The following is a 17,928-nucleotide window of genomic DNA, read 5'->3' as shown; positions in this document are numbered from 1 at the left end:
GCGCCCCCTTGCCTCTTAGTCTCTACCCACGTAATCCCACTGCCCTTTGGGGGCGCTACCAGGCTACTTCCATGAGTAGGGGGAGAGGCACCTTCTCAGTGCAAAGCGTGTGCTCTACCACTGAGCTACTTGAACCTTCCCCAACACTGAAAGGGCTTTTTTTTAAAGGCCCGTTAGTATTTCTCTCTTATATTAACTGTTTTCTCTCTTCACATTTTGCTTATTTGCCGTAGATGCTCATAGCCAAGATAACATCTGTATTCCGAAGAGCCGCCATTTTGAAGACGGATAAGCGTGTGCGTGTAATGTCTGAGATTTTAACATGCATCAAGCTGATTAAAATGTATGCTTGGGAGAAATCTTTTGCGAATACTGTCAAAGGTATGGGGCACGGCGGGGGGGGGGGGGAAGAGTTCTCTTACATTTCAGCTGAGTTCCTTAAGTGGATTGTTACCTGCAATTGTCTTTGTTTCAGTGGTCATCCGAGATTATAATTTGCAAAATTGCATTCCATTGTCTAGAATAGGTGGTGTGGCCAAAAGTGGATGTTGCCACTGCATACCTGCCATGTGGCACGTACAAGCACACAGCCCTCCTTCTCAGCTGATCCATGCAGGTCAGCATGGGAGGGGCATTATACACAAATGACGGCAGCCAGTGTTCAGATGCCCCCCAGTGAAATATGCTACTGTTTGGAATTCTTAGTAGCTCTTCGGCTTCAAGGGAGAATATAGGACCCCCAAGGAGAGCATCCTGATACCTAAAGACAGAACAAAGCTTTGAAAGGGACATGGCGCAAGCCTCCAATCCTGATAATTATTCTTCCCAGGGATTGTGAATGCGGCAACCTGAATTTGTACCTTTTCTGTAGGTTTGCTTTTCGTTCAGTTGTGCTCTCTACTGTATTTCTTATATGTTATCAAATTATGTTTTTGATTAAATAAAAACTGATAAATACATATAAAAATATGATTTTCAATCTGATGACTGGGGAAGGAGTGATCTGCTTCCCCACAAGGGCATCTAGGCTTGGAAAAAGGGGTTTAAACCTCCCCATTCAACCCAGCTCTGTTAGCGGAAGGGTTACCACTGCCTCCAAAATCAGTGGGGTCTTGTCATTTGCTTGCAGTTGGGTAGCTCATCTAGGGTATTGGCATTCCTAGCCTAGAAGGTTCTGTGGTTTACCCCTTTGCTAACATCACAACAGCTTGAAATATGTATTTTACCCTCCCCAGGCATCAGAAAAAATGAAAGAATAATCCTGGAAAAAGCTGGATATGTACAGAGCGTGAATTCTGCCCTAACTCCAATTGTGTCCACCACGGCGATTGTCTTGACATTCACCTTCCACATTCTTCTGAAGCAAGAGCTAACAGCTTCTGTTGTAAGGCTTAGCCCCAATTTACATTTTGTCAATGATCATTTTGTCAGTTTCATATTTTGACCCTGAAGTTGTTGGCATTATTTTTCTGGGACCCTAAAACTTAGGGTCAAACTAGCATTATTCCAGCTTTGTATGTGGTTACTCACCTGTTCACCATGTAGTTCACCATGGATGACCAGACATTCTGTGATGGTGAGTGAATAGCATCCCTTGGAGGTGAGAGTGAGAAGGTCAGTGGAGGAAGAATAGATCACTCCATCCCTTGTCTACCAGCCAGCTTTGTTTCCATGCTAGCTGTGGAGGAAGGAAAGTCTCTTCATCTACAACCTGCACACTAAACAAGTGGGGGGGGTAGAGATGAGAAAGATCACCCCATCCATCCTCCACTAGTCCACTTGATCGAATGCCTTTTTTTAAAATAAAACCCCCCCAACATTCTAAGAGGTTAGCTGGAAACCTCTTAGAGGGGGGCAAACAGAGAAGGATCTTTGATTGTAGGGTCTGGGTAAGCTCATACCTGGAAAGGCAGCCCTTGGAAACCTTGGGGGTATTGTGGTCCTGTGTTATGCAAGGCTTTATAGGTCAAAACCAGTATTTGGAGTTGGTCTTTTTGTCTGCACACCTGTGCTGATGAGCTGGATTCCTGGTTTACCTCCTTCCACAGCAAATTGGGAAGGGCCATAGTTCAGTGGTAGGCATCTGCTTTGTATGCAGAATTATTATTATTGTTGTTAAGAATACCATGCCCATCTGGCTGGATTTCTGCAGCCATCCTGGGCATCTTACAGCAAATACAGAATGTCCCAGATCCAATCCCTGGCATCTCCAGGTTGTGCTGGGAACTTCCTCTGTCTGAAATACTGACAAGCCACTGCTGCTCACTGTAGACAAAGCTAGATGGACCAAATGGTCTGACTCAGTAGGCAACTTCCTATGTTCCTATGAGAGCTGCTGCTAGTCAGTGTAAACAATACTAAGCTAGACGGACAAGCGCTTTGAGGGTAAGTATAATGCAGCTCCTTATGTTCTATATGGCAAAAGAGCTGGAGAAGGAATGGGAACAGGGGGAACTGTGTCTCCCAAGCCTCCATCAGAGAAATTCAGTGCAGCATCAAAATTCATATTGCAACTTGGCAGCTTTAGTCCATGTTGCCATTGTCGGGGTGGTGTAGCGGTTGCAGTGTTGGGCTAGGACTGCAGGGAGTGAGGTTTAAAGTCCCAGTCTGCCATGATACCAGCTGCCTTTTAACTCCTTTCCCTTTTCAGGCCTTCAGCATGATTGCTATGTTTAACGTCATGAGGTTTTCACTTGCCATTCTGCCGTTTGCTGTGAAAGCCTTTGCGGAAGCAAATGTCGCTATTAAAAGAATGGAGGTAAAACAACAACAACAACAACAACAACAACAACAACAACAACAACAACACAAATGTTTTAGGTTTGTTCAGCGGGAGCATGAGAAACAATGGCCACAGCCTCATCTAGGCTGAGTTCCTGCGCTGGATCACACTTCTGCTATAGCAATATCACTGTAATATACCAGTATTATTACACCAGAGGCTGCTTGCTGGGGAAATTACAGGAAACTGTACAAGTAATTTTACTCTGTTCATAACCCTTTGCTCTTGATCTTTTTTTTAAATGTTAGTTCTGACATTCAGGCTAGTTCCCAGAGTTTATTAATCCAGTGACTAGACAGGCAGCTTCTGGACATCCCATTATACTCCAAGCATACCTCTGCCACAATCACACAATAAGTTAATTCTGTGCATTACTTTCTTGGGTGCCATCCTCGACCCTGCCTCTCTCCTTTTCTTCCTTTAGAAAATTCTGCTCACCAAAACTCCTCCTGCCTATGTGATGGTATTGGAGGACCCCCAGAATGCTGTCGTCCTGAAAAACGCTACTTTGTCATGGGTGAATTTGCCTAGTGAAAGCAGCGCTAGAAGTAATAAGGAGAATGTCCTGAAAGTGAAAAGCGCACGCAAGCCCCAACCCATGACCGGAGTCACCACGTCTCACTCTCAGATATCAAGTGCTGGGAAGGAGTGCAGTAGTAGCAATGTCCTGTCCAACATCAGTTTTATGGTGCAGAAAGTAGGTATACCTGAACGATAATTTCCAGAAGAGTAGCCGTGTTAAGTCCAACAAGGAAGAGCCATATGGCACCTTGAAGACTGACACATTTCTATGGCATAAGCTTTTGTGGGCTGGTGTCTGTCAGATGCATGAAATGTTAACTTGAGTTGCAGATACATGCACAGAACACAGGTTATATCCAGTGCTATCTTTACTCAAAGCAGAACCATTGAAATTGATGGGCATGACTAACTTAGGTAGATTAATCAAAATAAAATAAAATAAATTCCTTCCAGTAGCACCTTAGAGACCAACTAAGTTTGTTCTTGGTATGAGCTTTCGTGTGCATGCACACTTCTTCAGATATTCTTCAGATAGGTAATTTCAGTGGGTCTACTCTGATTAAAACTTAGTTGGCTATGGCCCATGGTTGGGCGGGGGAACGGTGAAAATTGAGATCAGAGGGAGATTAAAGTCTCATCTGCACTGTATATCTATTGCATCTCTTTGAACAGTCATAGCTTCTCCCAAGGAAAACAGAAAACAAGAACCAAAAGAATTGTTTCTCACAGGAAGGAAACAAAGCACAGATTTCTCAGCTCTTGCACATACTTTGTGTGTAAAGTATTAGACATGGCAATGTTATTGATGGACCTTTCTCTGAAAGTCTAGCTTTGATGGGTGTCAGAACTTAATGGGCCAACGTTATCCATGATGCAGAAAATAGTATGTCTCAGAATCCTTTGGGAGAAGCCATGACTAATTAAAATGGTATAATACTGCTTTAAGTATACAGTGCAGATGGGGCCTAGAAGTAAAGTAGACAGTGATAGCTATGCACTTAACTGAGGTAATTCTATTTCTAATAAATTTTTTCTAACATTTCTTTCTGACTTCAATGTGCTACAGTTAAGAGCTAAGCAATCACTCAGTGCATGTTCATGTAGCATACCAGTTGGGGAAAATGCACAATTGCTATGAATAGATCTGTTTCAAAATATATTTTCTTCATAGGGCAAGGTTTTAGGGATTTGCGGACATGTTGGAAGTGGAAAGAGCTCTATCATGTCAGCGATATTGGGGCAGGTATGCTACCTTTTAAACATTTTGCAGAAAACGCACACCATCTAGTGGAGTTACTTGTAATGTTGTACATTTTTCTGTATTAAATTATTCTGTGGTTGTATTGGTCAAATAAGAATATCAACCTCAGCACTTGCGAAGTATAGGCATCAAGCATGTGTTGTGCAGTGTCTAGAGTGTCAGCCTATGGCCTGGGGGATCAGGGTTCAAATCTCCACTCAGCTTCTGTCAATAGGCAGGGAGTTCCAAAGTGTAGGTGTTGCCACACTAAAATGTTGATTTGTTACAAGTGAAGAACAAGTATCCCGTGGCACCTGTAACAGTGCAGGTTTCGCAGATTGGAGAGGCCAAATGAGCACATAGGGGGTAAGGGAAAGGTAACAAGTTAGTAACAACCAGTGCAGATCTCTGAGAGAGGTGTTACATGTCAGCAACCATGCTACAACATTGTATAATAATAATAATCTATATATATAAAATCCTTCAAGCTGCATGTTTGTTTGTTTTCACCTTTCTCCGTAACCGCTTGACCATTTGATGTCAGATTTGGACACAACATGCCTTGCCTATATGGAAAGGATCTTAGGTACCTAGATTGTAAAAATATCACACTTTCCCCAGGTAAATCCATGAATTTGTGCAAAAAAAAGAACCCTCCAGTGGACGCTAAATAGCACAACACACAACACCTGTTGCCAATCCCTCCTCCTTCCCCCTTGATGTCACTGCCACCATCCAATCAACAGGCACGCCGCCTGCAAAAGGCAGCCCGCACACAAAGACGGAGTTTGGCCTTGGTGGCTTTTAGATGCCGTCTGCAGCAGCTATAGAGAGAAGTCACGCCCTAGCCATGCCGCCCGGAAACGTCCCGTCCGCCTTTTGGGAGGGCAGACAGATCGGTAGGAAAGCTAAGCCGCCTGCTAACACCAAGATAGCCTGCTGATAGAATGGGCAGGTACACAGCGAAGCAACGGCACAGTCAGGCCGGCTGCAAATGTTCCGTCCACCATTTCTGGGTTCGGATGGCCTAACCTGATACTGTACAAACAAATATACTGCCCTCCAATGCACATCAACAACATCAAACCAAGACATACAAACAATTCAAAAAAAAGGAATCAGCAAATACAACAATACTAATAATGAGTTATATACACATAAACAATAATGAGCAAGAAAAGAAAACCAAAACTACCTCAACTTCAATGCAAAGACCTATGATAAGACATCAATTTCTCTATTATACTGCATCTTCCTTTCCCATTACACTAAAGCAGCCACAGCAACGCGTGGCCGGGTCAGCTAGTAGTAGTAGTAGTAGTAGTAGTAATAATAATAATAATAATTTTTATTCATACCCTGCCCATCTGGCTGGGTTTCCCAAGCCACTCTGGGTGGCTCCAACAGAATATTAAAAGCACAATAAAGCATCAAACATTAAAAACTTCCCTAAACAGGGCTGCCTTCGGATGTCTTCCAAAAGTCAGATAGTTGTTAATTTCCTTGACATCTGATGGGAGGGTGCTCTACCAAGAAGGCCCTCTGCCTGGCTCCCTGTAACTTCACTTCTTGCAGTGAGGGAACCGCCAGAAGGCCCTTGGAGCTGGAACTCAGTGTCCGGGCTGAACGATGGGGGTTGAGATGCTCCTTCAGGTATACTGGGCTGTTTAGGGCTTTAAAGGTCAGCACCAACATTTTGAATTGTGCTTGGAAACATACTGGGAGCCAATGTAGGTCTTTCAGGACCAGTGTTATATGGTCTTGGCGGCCGCTCCGAGTCTAGCTGCCACATTCTGCACTAACTGCAGCTTCCAGGTCAAGCACAAAGGGAAGCTCTACAATACAGTGCATTGCAGTAATCCAACCTTGGAGCCACCAGTGCCTGAACAGCTGTGGTCAAGCTCTCCTGGTCCATACTGGGAGAATGGCCGACATATCTATTAATAGCTGTGGCTAGCAGACAAGCTCCTCCCTTCCTCTTGCATGCCTTGCTCACCAAAACTAACAATCCACTTCTGTTTCACTTAACATTTTAGCCTGTCCCCAAATGCAGCCCAAAACTGCACTGAGCTCTCCAGATGAACGCAGAGCACATGGTGATGCTTTATAACAACTGAAAATGTAATCATGCTTGCTTTCTAAGGCCCATTTTCCTTTTTACTAATGTTTGCACCTTTTATTTTTTTTAGTATACACTGCTTAAGTTTCTCTAGACCGGCGGTGGGGAATGTGCCACCCTCTAAATGTTGTTGGATTCCAACTCCCGTGAGCTTTGCTCATGGGGGGGGGGAGGATTGTGGTCCTTTGGCACCTGGAGGGCCACACGTCCCCCACTTCTGCCCTGAGCACGAAGGATTGCCTATAAAATATGGAAATTCAGAAATGCATGCCACTGAATTAGGAGCAAGAGGAAGAAAAGGAAGCAGGCAGCTAATCTGCTCTTGAAGCTGCTCTCCGCCACTATTACAAAATCTGTGTCACTCACTTAGCACTCAATTTCAATTAGATGTAATCAGGGCACCTCTCTATGCATTTGATTTTCTGTAATGGAGTGATTAGGAGAATCCAGACTAAACACCAGCAGTGCAACAGTGTTCTCTGAAGCTGTGCTTTTCAGGGTGGGTAGCATGTGCTGTAGACATCAGGCGGTTTTTTACAATACATCCTCTCAAGTTTGCAGTCGTATGGGCACTTACTTGCAGGTAAATGCCACTCAGCTCAGCAGGCACTTCCGAGTAAGCATTCATAGGATGCAGAAGTTCTTATCCTGAATTGCTTGATGCTGCTCCTAGGTTTATTGCCAAGGTGGGGACCCCCCCCCCTTTTTCAGCCCAAGGGCTCTCCCAGGAAAACTTCTGAGGGCCGCATTCCAGTGGTGGGCAGGACCAGAACCCAAAGTGGGTGGGACGATAAATATGAATTTTACTTTTGCACAGCAGGTTAGTTGCTGCAGCCACACATGCGCCTGTCTGTCCTCCAGCTGGACAATCAAGGAGCCTTATCAGAGTTCAAGGACGCATTTCAGCCCTGCAAAAACTATCGAGGAGCATGGGAAGCAGGGCCAAAGAGGGGTGTGACCTGGGGAGAATAGGTGTGGCTAGGAAGAGTCTTAAGGGTCAGATAGAAAGGCCGGGGAGAGCCACACCCAGACCTGAAGTTCTCAATCCTTGGTTTAAAGTATGAAACTGATTTTTGTAGCCTGAGCTGAGTTGTTTTTTTAAAAATGAAAATTGTGCTGATTCTATTGTAACAATCTATTCTTCGATGATACGTAATTGTAACTTTGTGTTTGTGTAATCCACTTTGAGCTGGTTCTGTTTAAAAGGGGGGCGGGGAGCAAGACAGAACGTTTTCAGCTGATAAAATAATTATGCACTCTGCTTGTTTCAGATGTACCTCCATGAGGGGACTGTTGCGGTGGGTGGGACTTTGGCATACGTGTCTCAGCAGGCATGGATATTTCACGGGAGCGTCAGAGACAACGTTCTTTTTGAAGAAGCATACGATGAGCAGAAGTAAATATAAAATTAGACAAGAGGATAATGAGGTTGTCTGTCTGTGTGTGTGTGTGTGTGTGTGTGTGTGTATGCCTGCCTCAGGAACATTGCAGGTTCCTTCCTGAACATTAGCTTTCTCTAGTCATTTTACATGAAGTGTGCAGGCAGGATTCTACCCAACACATCACTAAGGAGCAATACAAGTTAAATTACTATGAGGCTGTGATCTTATGGTGTGTCGGAGCGCATTCCAGGCACTCACATGTTTATTTTGGGATCTTCTTCTCCCAAGGTGCAGGGAGAGGCACCCACCCTTAGTGAGGTCAACCTGACTTTGTCTGCCAGGGGGGGGGTCACTTTTTTTTTTTTTGACATAACGGTCCTCATGTTTCATTTATCACCCCCAGTTTGTATTGCCGTGTGGTGTGTGTCAGATTCCAACTGCCACGGGTTGTGCTTTGAAAGTGTAGAACAAGAGGATAACAACAACAACAACAACAACAACAACAGCAACAACAACAACAATTCGTAACAACCTCTGAATGTGTTAAATCTGCCACTGGCTCACCAACAGAGGCATCCCTCAAAAATCAAAAACAGCAGCTAATGAGACATGGCATCTCTAATTAGTGTCATTTCAATCTATGCATATTGCTTTTTAATTTGGGGAGATTAATTAAAACCAGCTTTATAAATGGAGCAAACTGCCTTGTGGTGAGTGACAACCATCCATCTAGCTCAGGGGAGGCAACTTTTCTTTCTCACCCCACTATCAATGGCCACATTTCATCCAGCATTGTCTTATCAGGAGTTCCAGGCACCCAGAGCACCTTCAGCACATTGGAGAGCTCCTAGGTTTCTGCTGAGCTAGCTTTGCTAGTTGTTGTCTCAGCAAGTGCCCAACTCCAACTGAAGAAGCCTTATATAGGCTGGCTGGACCATAAAGCAGCAAGTGTTGCTTACTGCTGCAATTCTAACCCCACTGACCTCAGAGCATGTCCCATTGAATCCAGCATACTTCTGAGTAGACATGGTTAGGATAGCCTTAATCTATTTTACGTGATAAAACCCAGAGCAGAATAGCAGTGAGGGAGACAGACTTCAAACCAAGCTAAAAGCTAGACAATTTACAGTTCATCTAAAGTTGAAGAGATGAGTCAAGGTCTGGTTCCACAGTCGGGGTGCCACCCTGACCATTTGGGCCTCTGCAAGGGGCAGGATGCTTGGCAGGACTTCTGATGCTGTGGGAAATGGGTGAGTAGAGCGAATGGGAGGTGGTGGTCCTTCAGCTATCCTGATCCCATACTACTTAGAGCAGTGCAGGTAAAAACCAGAGGAAGAGCCATAGCTCAGTGGTAAGGCATCTGCCTTGCATACAGAAGTTCCCAGGTTCAATCCCTGACATTTCCAGGTAAGTTTGGGGATGTCTCCTGTCTGAAATCATGGAGAGCCCCTACCATTCCATATAGACATTACGGAGCTAAATTGACCTAAGGTGGCTTCCAACATTGTTAGTTCCACTTTGAATTTTGCCTGGGAGCAAGCTGAAAGCCAGCGTGCTATTAGTGATTTTTATGTATTAGTATATACTTAGTTCAAGTCTACAAAACTAGCAGTGGCTCTCTTGCTTGGAAAGAAATAGTGATTTGCAAGAGTCTGAATGCTCCATTTTTTTAAAGGTACAATTATGCCATTGAAGTCTGCAGCCTGAAGTCAGATATGGACCTTCTTCCATACGGAGATATGACTGAAGTAAGTGTCTTAATACAAGCTGCATTTAACTTGGACATTCAGCGCATGCTATCGTGCGCCATTTTATGACAAATGCCCTTCTGTAAGGGCTTTAATTCATAGTGAAACAGCTTTCCTATTCTTACCCTATCTGTCAAGGCATTGTCAAATTAATCTTGCCAAGTCCCTTTTGATTTCACTGGCTGGGACTGGGGACTGGGGAGGTGCATGAAAGCACACAAGGGCAACAATAAATCTAGCATCAGTGTACACTTCCTGACATGTACAATAAATTGCTATGTGGATTAGACGTCCCTTACGGGGAGTGCCAGTGTGGCAACTGTGGCACACATTTGCCTGCAGAGGCCTTCTCTAGTCCACTCCTGCTGTTGAATGAAGCATTTTGTTGTAGCTAGTAGAATAGGTTGCTCTCTCTGTGTGTTTTCCCACAACAGTTTCTCTGGTTTGCAAATTGGCCCGCAGGCCCCAAATGGTCAGTGACCCCTGTGACGTGTTACTCAGCCTGCTGGATCAGGCCAATGGTCCATCTAGTCCAGCATCCTGTTTTCACAGTGGCCAGCTGGATGCCTGTGGGAAACCCGCTAGCAGGAGCTGAGCGCAAGAGCACTTTCCAGCAACTAGTATGCAGAAGCATTACTGCATCCACTTGTGGAAGCAGAGCATAGCCATTGATAGCCTTGTTCTCCATGAATTAGTTTAGTCCTCTTTTTAGAGTCATCCAATTTGGTACCCATCTCTGCCTCCTGTGGGAGCAAGTTCCATAGTTTAACTATTTTCAGGTAGGTAGCTGTGTTGGTCTGATGCAGCCGAAATAAATAAATAAATAAATTGTCCAGTAGCACCTTAGAGACCAACTAAGTTTGTTCTGGGTATAAGCTTTCGTGTGCATGCACACTTCTTCAGTTTAACTATGTGTTGCATGAAGGAACACTTCCTTTTATTTGTCTTGAATCTTCCAGCATTCATCTTCTTTCCTTATGCCCTTCTAGTGTTATGGGGGAGGGGAACCAACCACTTCTCTACTCACTTTCTCCATGCCATGCTTAATTATATATATTTTTTTCATGCCTCCACTTACCGGTACCTTATCTGCAAACTAAAAAAAAAAAATCAAAATCCCAAATACAACAACCTGCCCTCAGACTTGTTAGCTAGCAACACAGGGGGTGGGTGAAACCCTTTCTTCCACCTTTCAAGGCAGCCATATGATTGAAGATGAAACTCTAATTTATCTCAGGGCCAAGACACCCTTTGCATGTTTTGTCTCGGACAATTTAACGGGAGCACAATAGGGAAGCTCTGTCTGGATCTGTTTTATTTTTTAAGCACCTCACCTAATTTTCAAAAGAGCCACAAAAGCAACAAACAAAAATCCCAGGGTCTTCCTGTTTCATTTCCACCTGGATTGCTCTGTTTCCCCCCTGTGACTGATTGCAATGAAAGCAGGTCCATATTTAGGGAATGGGGTTGGGGTTGGGATAGAAATACTACAATAATGGATTTTGGCGCTGTGCCCCCCACAGGCCACCTTGTCAGTTTAAATTGATATTAAGGGCACTCTCTACCTGGGATTATTATTATGTGTAATCTAGCTCGGAACTCAATCACATTTGAGCTTTTTCTGTACTGCCATGGCAGATATTTGAAAAAGACACCAGGTGCCTCAATGGAGTGTGTGTCTGCAGAGCTGTCCAAGTGTCTACCATGGGACATATCCCCAGAAGAATAATCTGGAGAAGCACACACGCAAACTCCCTTTATAGATATTCTCCTATAAATAGATCTCCTCTTCCATCTGAGCTGCAATTCGCTGCAGAAATGTAGAGGTATAACAATGTGTATTTATATAGTTCCACTCCACCCCATTCTCCGAGCCGTGAAAGTCTCCAGGGGTTCCCGTGCTTATCCAGGGTTCAGTTTCCTTGGAATGAAGGTCAGTTGAGACTGTGGTGGTGTTTGGATACACATCTATGCAACCTCTGCATAGGATGAAGGGGCTCACAGCAACAATACCCCAACAGACCTTGCTTCTCCATTAGTCGCAGCTTTTCTTCCAGCACAGAGCAAACGTGTCTCTGTGTCTCCAGCTTCCAGCCTGCGTCCAGCTCAGCTCACACAGACCACTCTAGCTGCGGGTTCTCCTACCCAGCAGCTGTGGGGGGTGGGGTGGGAGAGGAAGGCACACCCATTTGTTCTGTAGCACAGAGCAACTTATTTGGTTATGCTGATTGCGGTGCTTAACTAGTTGGCCAAAGCCACTACCTAGACAAAATGGACTGGTTTGGCAAGTTTGCTCTTGCGTTAGCGGGCAGAATGGTTTTAATGTTGCGCAACAGAGGAATCCAATGCAGCAGTTGCTCTCGTGGAAGCACATTGCACAACACCCTGCGCATTCCATTGTGCAACAAAGTAACCAGCAGCTTGCTTATGCATTCCCTTGTGCAACAGAGTTCCTTGGGTGCAAAACAGTTCCTAATGGGAATAAGGATGCTGCTAATGGACTTTAACTTAGCACTATGTTGGATACATAGGAGCCAACTCCTAGGGGCCGAAGTCCCTTCAGCCCCCTCCCAATAAAATATTTGAGGGAGCCAGCCCCCCCCCCCATCAAATGGTGTTTGTATGTGTCACATCTTGTGATTGATTATGCCGGGGGAGGGGGCCTTACCTGCCCCTCCATATTTTATTCAGGTTGGCACCCCTGATTGCATACAACACATTATATATATTGAATATAGCAATTCTTCCCTTTTAAAGATAGGGGAAAGGGGGCTCAACCTTTCTGGAGGCCAGAAGCAGCGAATCAGCTTAGCTCGTGCTGTGTATGCCAACAGAGACATTTACTTATTGGACGATCCCTTGTCAGCGGTTGATGCACATGTTGGCAAGTATATTTTTGAAGCATGCATCAAAGAAGCGCTACGAGGCAAGACTATCCTCCTTGTTACTCATCAGCTGCAGGTAATGGAAATGGAAGGGAACGGGTTTCAATAGCTTAGCATATGAATTTGTTTTTAGTTTTACATAGGACAGACCCAACGGCTGGAACAGAGGAAGCCTTATAAGAGGTAGGCCATTGGTCCATCTAGCTCAGTAGTTTCCACACTGACTGCCAACATCTCTCTGGGGTTTCAGGCAAGGTTGTCTCCCAGCCCTACCTGGAGACGCCAGGGATTGAACCCGGGACCTTCTGCATGCAAGGCAGATGCTCTGTTTCGTTGTTTCATTGTTACTCTCCTGCCGCCAGCTTGATAAAAATGAAATAACATCAATACACCAGCAGGGGGCACAAGAGCCACAGCTCAAAGCTTAAGGGGCTCAGCTTTTTTAAAAAATAAAAATAAATAAATAATTAAGAAGAGAAAGAAAGGTATTTCCTCTCAGTGATGCTGAAAATTTGCTGTTGCTTGACATAGATGAAGCCATTCTACGCACAAAATATGCATGCAGTTCAAGCTAAGCACACCCTTAGACTTTCCCCCTGCAGTAATATTTAGTTCCTCTGCTTCAGACAGGTGTGGGAACAGGGCCGGCCCTAACATTAGGAAGAGTGAGGCAGACACCACAGGTGGCATATGCTGAGGAGTGAAAGTGCTGAGTGCTACATGTGTCCAGTCTCTGGTCGGACCACAACTTGCATTTATTCCAGATCATTGGCTGAGCATACTGGGGATGATGGGAGTTGTAGCCCAACAGCTTCTGGGGCCTCAAAATCGAGGAGTGTTGCCCTAAACTAGCCCCAGGTGCAAGTAGACAATATTGTCTCATCATTTGCATTGCTGATAATAAGGCCCCCATCTGCACTGTACATTTAAAGCAGTATCATAGCATTTTAAAGGATAATGGCTGCTGAATTTTCACGATTTGAATAGTGCAAACAGGTGCGGGAATGTGGAGGACTGAATTTAATACTGGAAAAACGAGAAATGGAGGGAAACCAAAACCGACAGGTTCATTCATCCCTAGGCAGAACCCAGCAACAGCCTGTTGTCTCCTTGCAGTTTGCACCAAACTCAAAGTACTTTTCTACCTTTATTGTTCCTGAAGCATTGCAGTCTTTACATGTCTCTAACAACGTTGGGAGGGAGGGAGAATCGGGACACGCTCCCTTCCTCGCTTTGCCTGGTGCACAGAATGTAGCATTTTATCTATAAACTATAATTATTATCCTCAACAAGGGTGCACGATGGCAGAACATTTGATGTTTTCTGAACTACAAACTGAAAGTTGTCTTTATTCTGAAAATGCATTTTGCAGTGCGATTTCCCTTCAGCTCATTTCCCACTTAACCAATTTTCTTTCTCCCCCCCCTCCCCATTGCCTTTAAACACACACACATGGATGCCAGTACTTAGAATTTTGCGATGAAATCATATTGCTCGAAGGCGGAGGAATATGCGAGAGTGGTACCCATGCAGCGCTGATGGCTACGAAGGGGCGTTACGCTCATCTCATTGAAAACCTGCACTTGGAGGAAACGCCGGTGGGTTCCAGTCCTCAACGCTGACATACCAGGGCAAACAACAAGAGGAAGCAGTGGCCTGCCAGCTTTTTACTGGGGCCATCTTGGTGATGTGTGCCAGTAACCGGAGGCTGGGTTTGCTGGGCCTTTGAGGACCCAGTGAGGGAGGGCAGGGATACCCAAAGCAACTAACCATGATGGATATGCTCTGCTTCTGTGGTCGGAGGCAGCAGGGCTTCCTAATACCAGTTGCCGGAAACCACAGAAAGCTGGGCTCCTGCTCGTAGGCATCCCACTGGGGCATGTGAATGGCTGCTGTGAGAACAGAACGCTGGGCTTTGGCCTGATCCAGCAGGCTGTTTGTATGTTGTTATGACTCTTCTTACTTATATACTTAACAGCTAGAATAAGAGTGGGGGACCTTTGTTCGGCCTGGGGGCCACATTCCCCATTGGGGAATCTTCCAAGGGCCAATGCTAGTGGTGGACGAGGTCCGGTGGGGAAAAAACACAGAGCAATGGATGTGATTCCTACTTTTTGTATAGCTACATTTCAAAGGTCTTTCTTTCCCCCCCCCCCACACACACCTCTCCATCTTCCAAGCAGGGAAGCAAGAGGCACAATTATAGTTCAAGAACACATTTCTAGCCAGGAACAATGATATAGATTTGAGATGCAAAGCAGGGCTAGTGAAGGGGGTGGCCTGGGGGGAGTCTGAAGCGCCAGATAGAGCGACCTGTCGGGAGAGGGGAACGCTTGGTACCTGGGCCTGAGTTCCCTCCATCCCCGATAGAGTCATCCTTTATTATTTCAAATGCCTAATTGGACCTTCCTCATGGGAGGTCAGCTCATCATAATAAAAAACCACAAAAACAGTTTAATGCACTATAATGCACTGCAGACAACAAAATGAGTCGCATAAGAACTCCAGGAGACTATTGTCCAAAAGCCTAGACAATTTTAAAAGGAGAATAATTAATAATAATAATAATAATAATAATAATAATAATAATAATAATAATAATAATGGCATGTTTCCTGAATGCATGTGTGTGGACTGTCTGATTTCCCTGGGGAGGGAGTTAACAACCATGTCCAGTAGTCATTGATAGCCTTCTCCTTCATGGACTTGTCTGATTTCCTTTAAAAGTCACCCACGCTATTGGCCATCACTGCCTCCTGTGGGAATCTTCCAACATGCAGCTTCGTTGCATGGCCCCGAGGGCCAGGATTATGAGATAATGACCCCCCCTCTCCTTTTCTCCACACCACACATAATTTAAATACCTCTGTTATGTCATCCGGACTTAAACTAATAGAAGGGATTGCCTTCACAACCTGTTTCAAGGGGGAGCTTCCCACCATCGGAAACTGGATGCTGGGTTAGAGGCGACCTTGGTTTGCTCTGGCTGGGCTTCTCTTACAAAATATTCACTCTGTGTATTTCTCTATTGCAGGTTCCACATGACACTCTCCTTTATTCAGACATGGTGGATGTACGTGTGGAGGAGGATCAGGAGGATGTCCCCGAAATCTCTTACATAGGAACCGAAAATCCCGGTGAGATCATTTAGTATCATAATCTTCTTTTCGAAATGGTTTTGACTGCTCGCCTGACAGTTCTCTCGCATCCCCCAGCTTTCGACATTTCTGAGGAGCTGAGCCAGGAATCCAGGAGCGACCACAAAGTGAGAAGAGACACAGGTACTTCATACAATCTCTTGCTAATTGGTTTAAATCGATTAGAAATTTAAATGGGTATCGCTGTAATGCTTGGGGTGGGCGCTTGAGCTGGGGGGCTCCTATGCACCCAAAGGCTTTCAAGGGATCTGGAACTGTCAGGGTTCAGTTTACATGGATGGCTACATGTGTGCTGTACACACAAAGGCCCCATCACTACAGATGCTAGCCCTGTGCATGGCATGTAGGGAGATGCTTTATACTGACCTTTTTCCATGCCACGGATTTCAGAGAGGAGCATGTACCTGCTTTACTTTGCCCTGGACCTTTAAGTTCAGTGCAGGATCCTTCTCCTCCTGCTCCTCCTCATTATTGTTACAGAACCACAGAGCTGGAAAGAACCACGAGGGTCATCTAGTCCAACCCCCTACAATGCAGGAATATTTTTGCCCAAAATGGGACTTGAACCCGTGACTCTGAGAATAAGAGTCTCATGGTCTACCAACAGAGCTATCCCGGGTTAATTTGATTTGTTTCCTGCCCTTTGCCATAACATTCCAGAGCAGGCAGCAGCCATTTAAAATTCAGTGCTGAAAACCAATTGCAGTCTCAGGAATAGGGTGGGTCTATATATATATATATATATATGTGCGCATGCTACTGGTGTCAAAGGCCGGGGTGAAGAGGTGTGCCTTTAGCATATAACTGCAACTGTATAACGAAGGTTCCAGGTGCACCTCTGTGAACACGGAATTTCACAACCTAGGACTTGCCACAGAGAATGCCGTTTCCCAGGTTGCCTGCCCCCAAACGTCTGAGGGCAGTGCAGGGAGCTCCCTCGGCTGATCTTAACACCTAAGAGGGTATGCAGAGAAGGGGGCGGTCTATCTGATGTTTGGGACCTTAATCGTTTAGGGATGGGAGTTAAGCAAAGTTTTGGCCTAGCACGTTGCCTGAACTAAGGGTCGTGCTGATGGCTTCTCTTCCTTAACTACAAGCTTCTAGATTCAGGTAGGTAGCCGTGTTGGTCTGACACAGTCGAAATATATACTGTAAAAATATAAGAAAATTGTCCAGTAGCACCAGCATGCACACGAAAGCTTATACCAAGAACAAATGTAGTTGGTCTCTAAGGTGCCACTGGACAATTTATTATTTATTTATTTATTTAATATTTTAATTACAGTGGTGCCCCGCTAGACGAATGCCTCGCTAGACGAAAAACTCACTAGACAAAGGCATTCGTCTAGCGGAAGGCTGCCCCGCAAGACGAAAAAGTCTATGGGGCTGCCTCGCAAGACAAATTTTTTTCGGGTTTTTTTCCATCTAGCGAAAACCGCAGTTTACATTGCCGCTTCGCTAGACGAAAAAACCGCTAGACGAAAATTTTCGCAGAACGAATTACTTTCGTCTAGCGGGGCACCACTGTACAAGCTGTAAGCCTACAGCGGACCTTGGGCTACATAGGCAAATGATCTGGCTTGGTATAAAGCAAGTCTTTCTGTTGAATGTACAGCCTGTGTCCTTGATTGTTCACCCTCCAACTTTTACTGTTCGGAGAGACTGGAAAATATGGCTCATCTCTTATACTCAACATATTTCTTCCCCTAAAACATTCTCAGACAAAAAGTGTGCTGAAGATGCTTTTTGAGCTGAACAAAAGTTATGGGAACACTTCAGAATGAAAAAAAAAAAAAATCGACAGCAATGTCCCTGTCTCAGCTTCGTAACAAAACCATGCTGTAGTGAAAAAGAGAAACTGATCCCTTTGCTGAATGTTTTCCTTTTTCCTTTTTTTTTGGGGGGGGGGGGAGGAAGCTGGGTGAAAAATAAGGGTATCTTGGAGCAAAAAACACTATGGTGGTTGTCACCCATGGAGGCCATGAGTATAAAAAAGGTCAACATGAGAAACGATTGGGCAACATACAAGGAAATCCTGTGTGAGGAAGATAACCAATTGAAATTTACGAATTTTGACGAGATAAAAAATAAA

At 44.9% G+C, this 17,928-nt stretch overlaps 1 protein-coding gene across 1 annotated transcript in view; it reads left to right on the top strand.

The window, feature by feature from the left end:
- ABCC12 (ATP binding cassette subfamily C member 12) overlaps positions 1 to 17,928 on the top strand; it is a 55,394-nt gene that overhangs the window by 10,979 nt on the left and 26,487 nt on the right. The window contains exons 7-17 of the mRNA XM_033157136.1: positions 234 to 381; positions 1,236 to 1,384; positions 2,651 to 2,758; positions 3,207 to 3,479; positions 4,476 to 4,547; positions 7,935 to 8,059; positions 9,721 to 9,793; positions 12,551 to 12,754; positions 14,142 to 14,280; positions 15,741 to 15,815; positions 15,894 to 15,959. Of these exons, the coding sequence (XP_033013027.1) occupies positions 234 to 381; positions 1,236 to 1,384; positions 2,651 to 2,758; positions 3,207 to 3,479; positions 4,476 to 4,547; positions 7,935 to 8,059; positions 9,721 to 9,793; positions 12,551 to 12,754; positions 14,142 to 14,280; positions 15,741 to 15,815; positions 15,894 to 15,959 (1,432 nt within the window). The remainder of the gene's footprint in view (positions 1 to 233; positions 382 to 1,235; positions 1,385 to 2,650; positions 2,759 to 3,206; positions 3,480 to 4,475; positions 4,548 to 7,934; positions 8,060 to 9,720; positions 9,794 to 12,550; positions 12,755 to 14,141; positions 14,281 to 15,740; positions 15,816 to 15,893; positions 15,960 to 17,928) is intronic.

This window comes from Lacerta agilis, chromosome 8 (genome assembly GCF_009819535.1).
Source record: "Lacerta agilis isolate rLacAgi1 chromosome 8, rLacAgi1.pri, whole genome shotgun sequence".
In the NCBI taxonomy this organism is placed as follows: Eukaryota; Metazoa; Chordata; class Lepidosauria; order Squamata; family Lacertidae; genus Lacerta; species Lacerta agilis.
The sequence above is the reverse complement of the archived record's forward strand: the minus strand, read 5'-3'. Positions and strand labels throughout refer to the sequence as shown.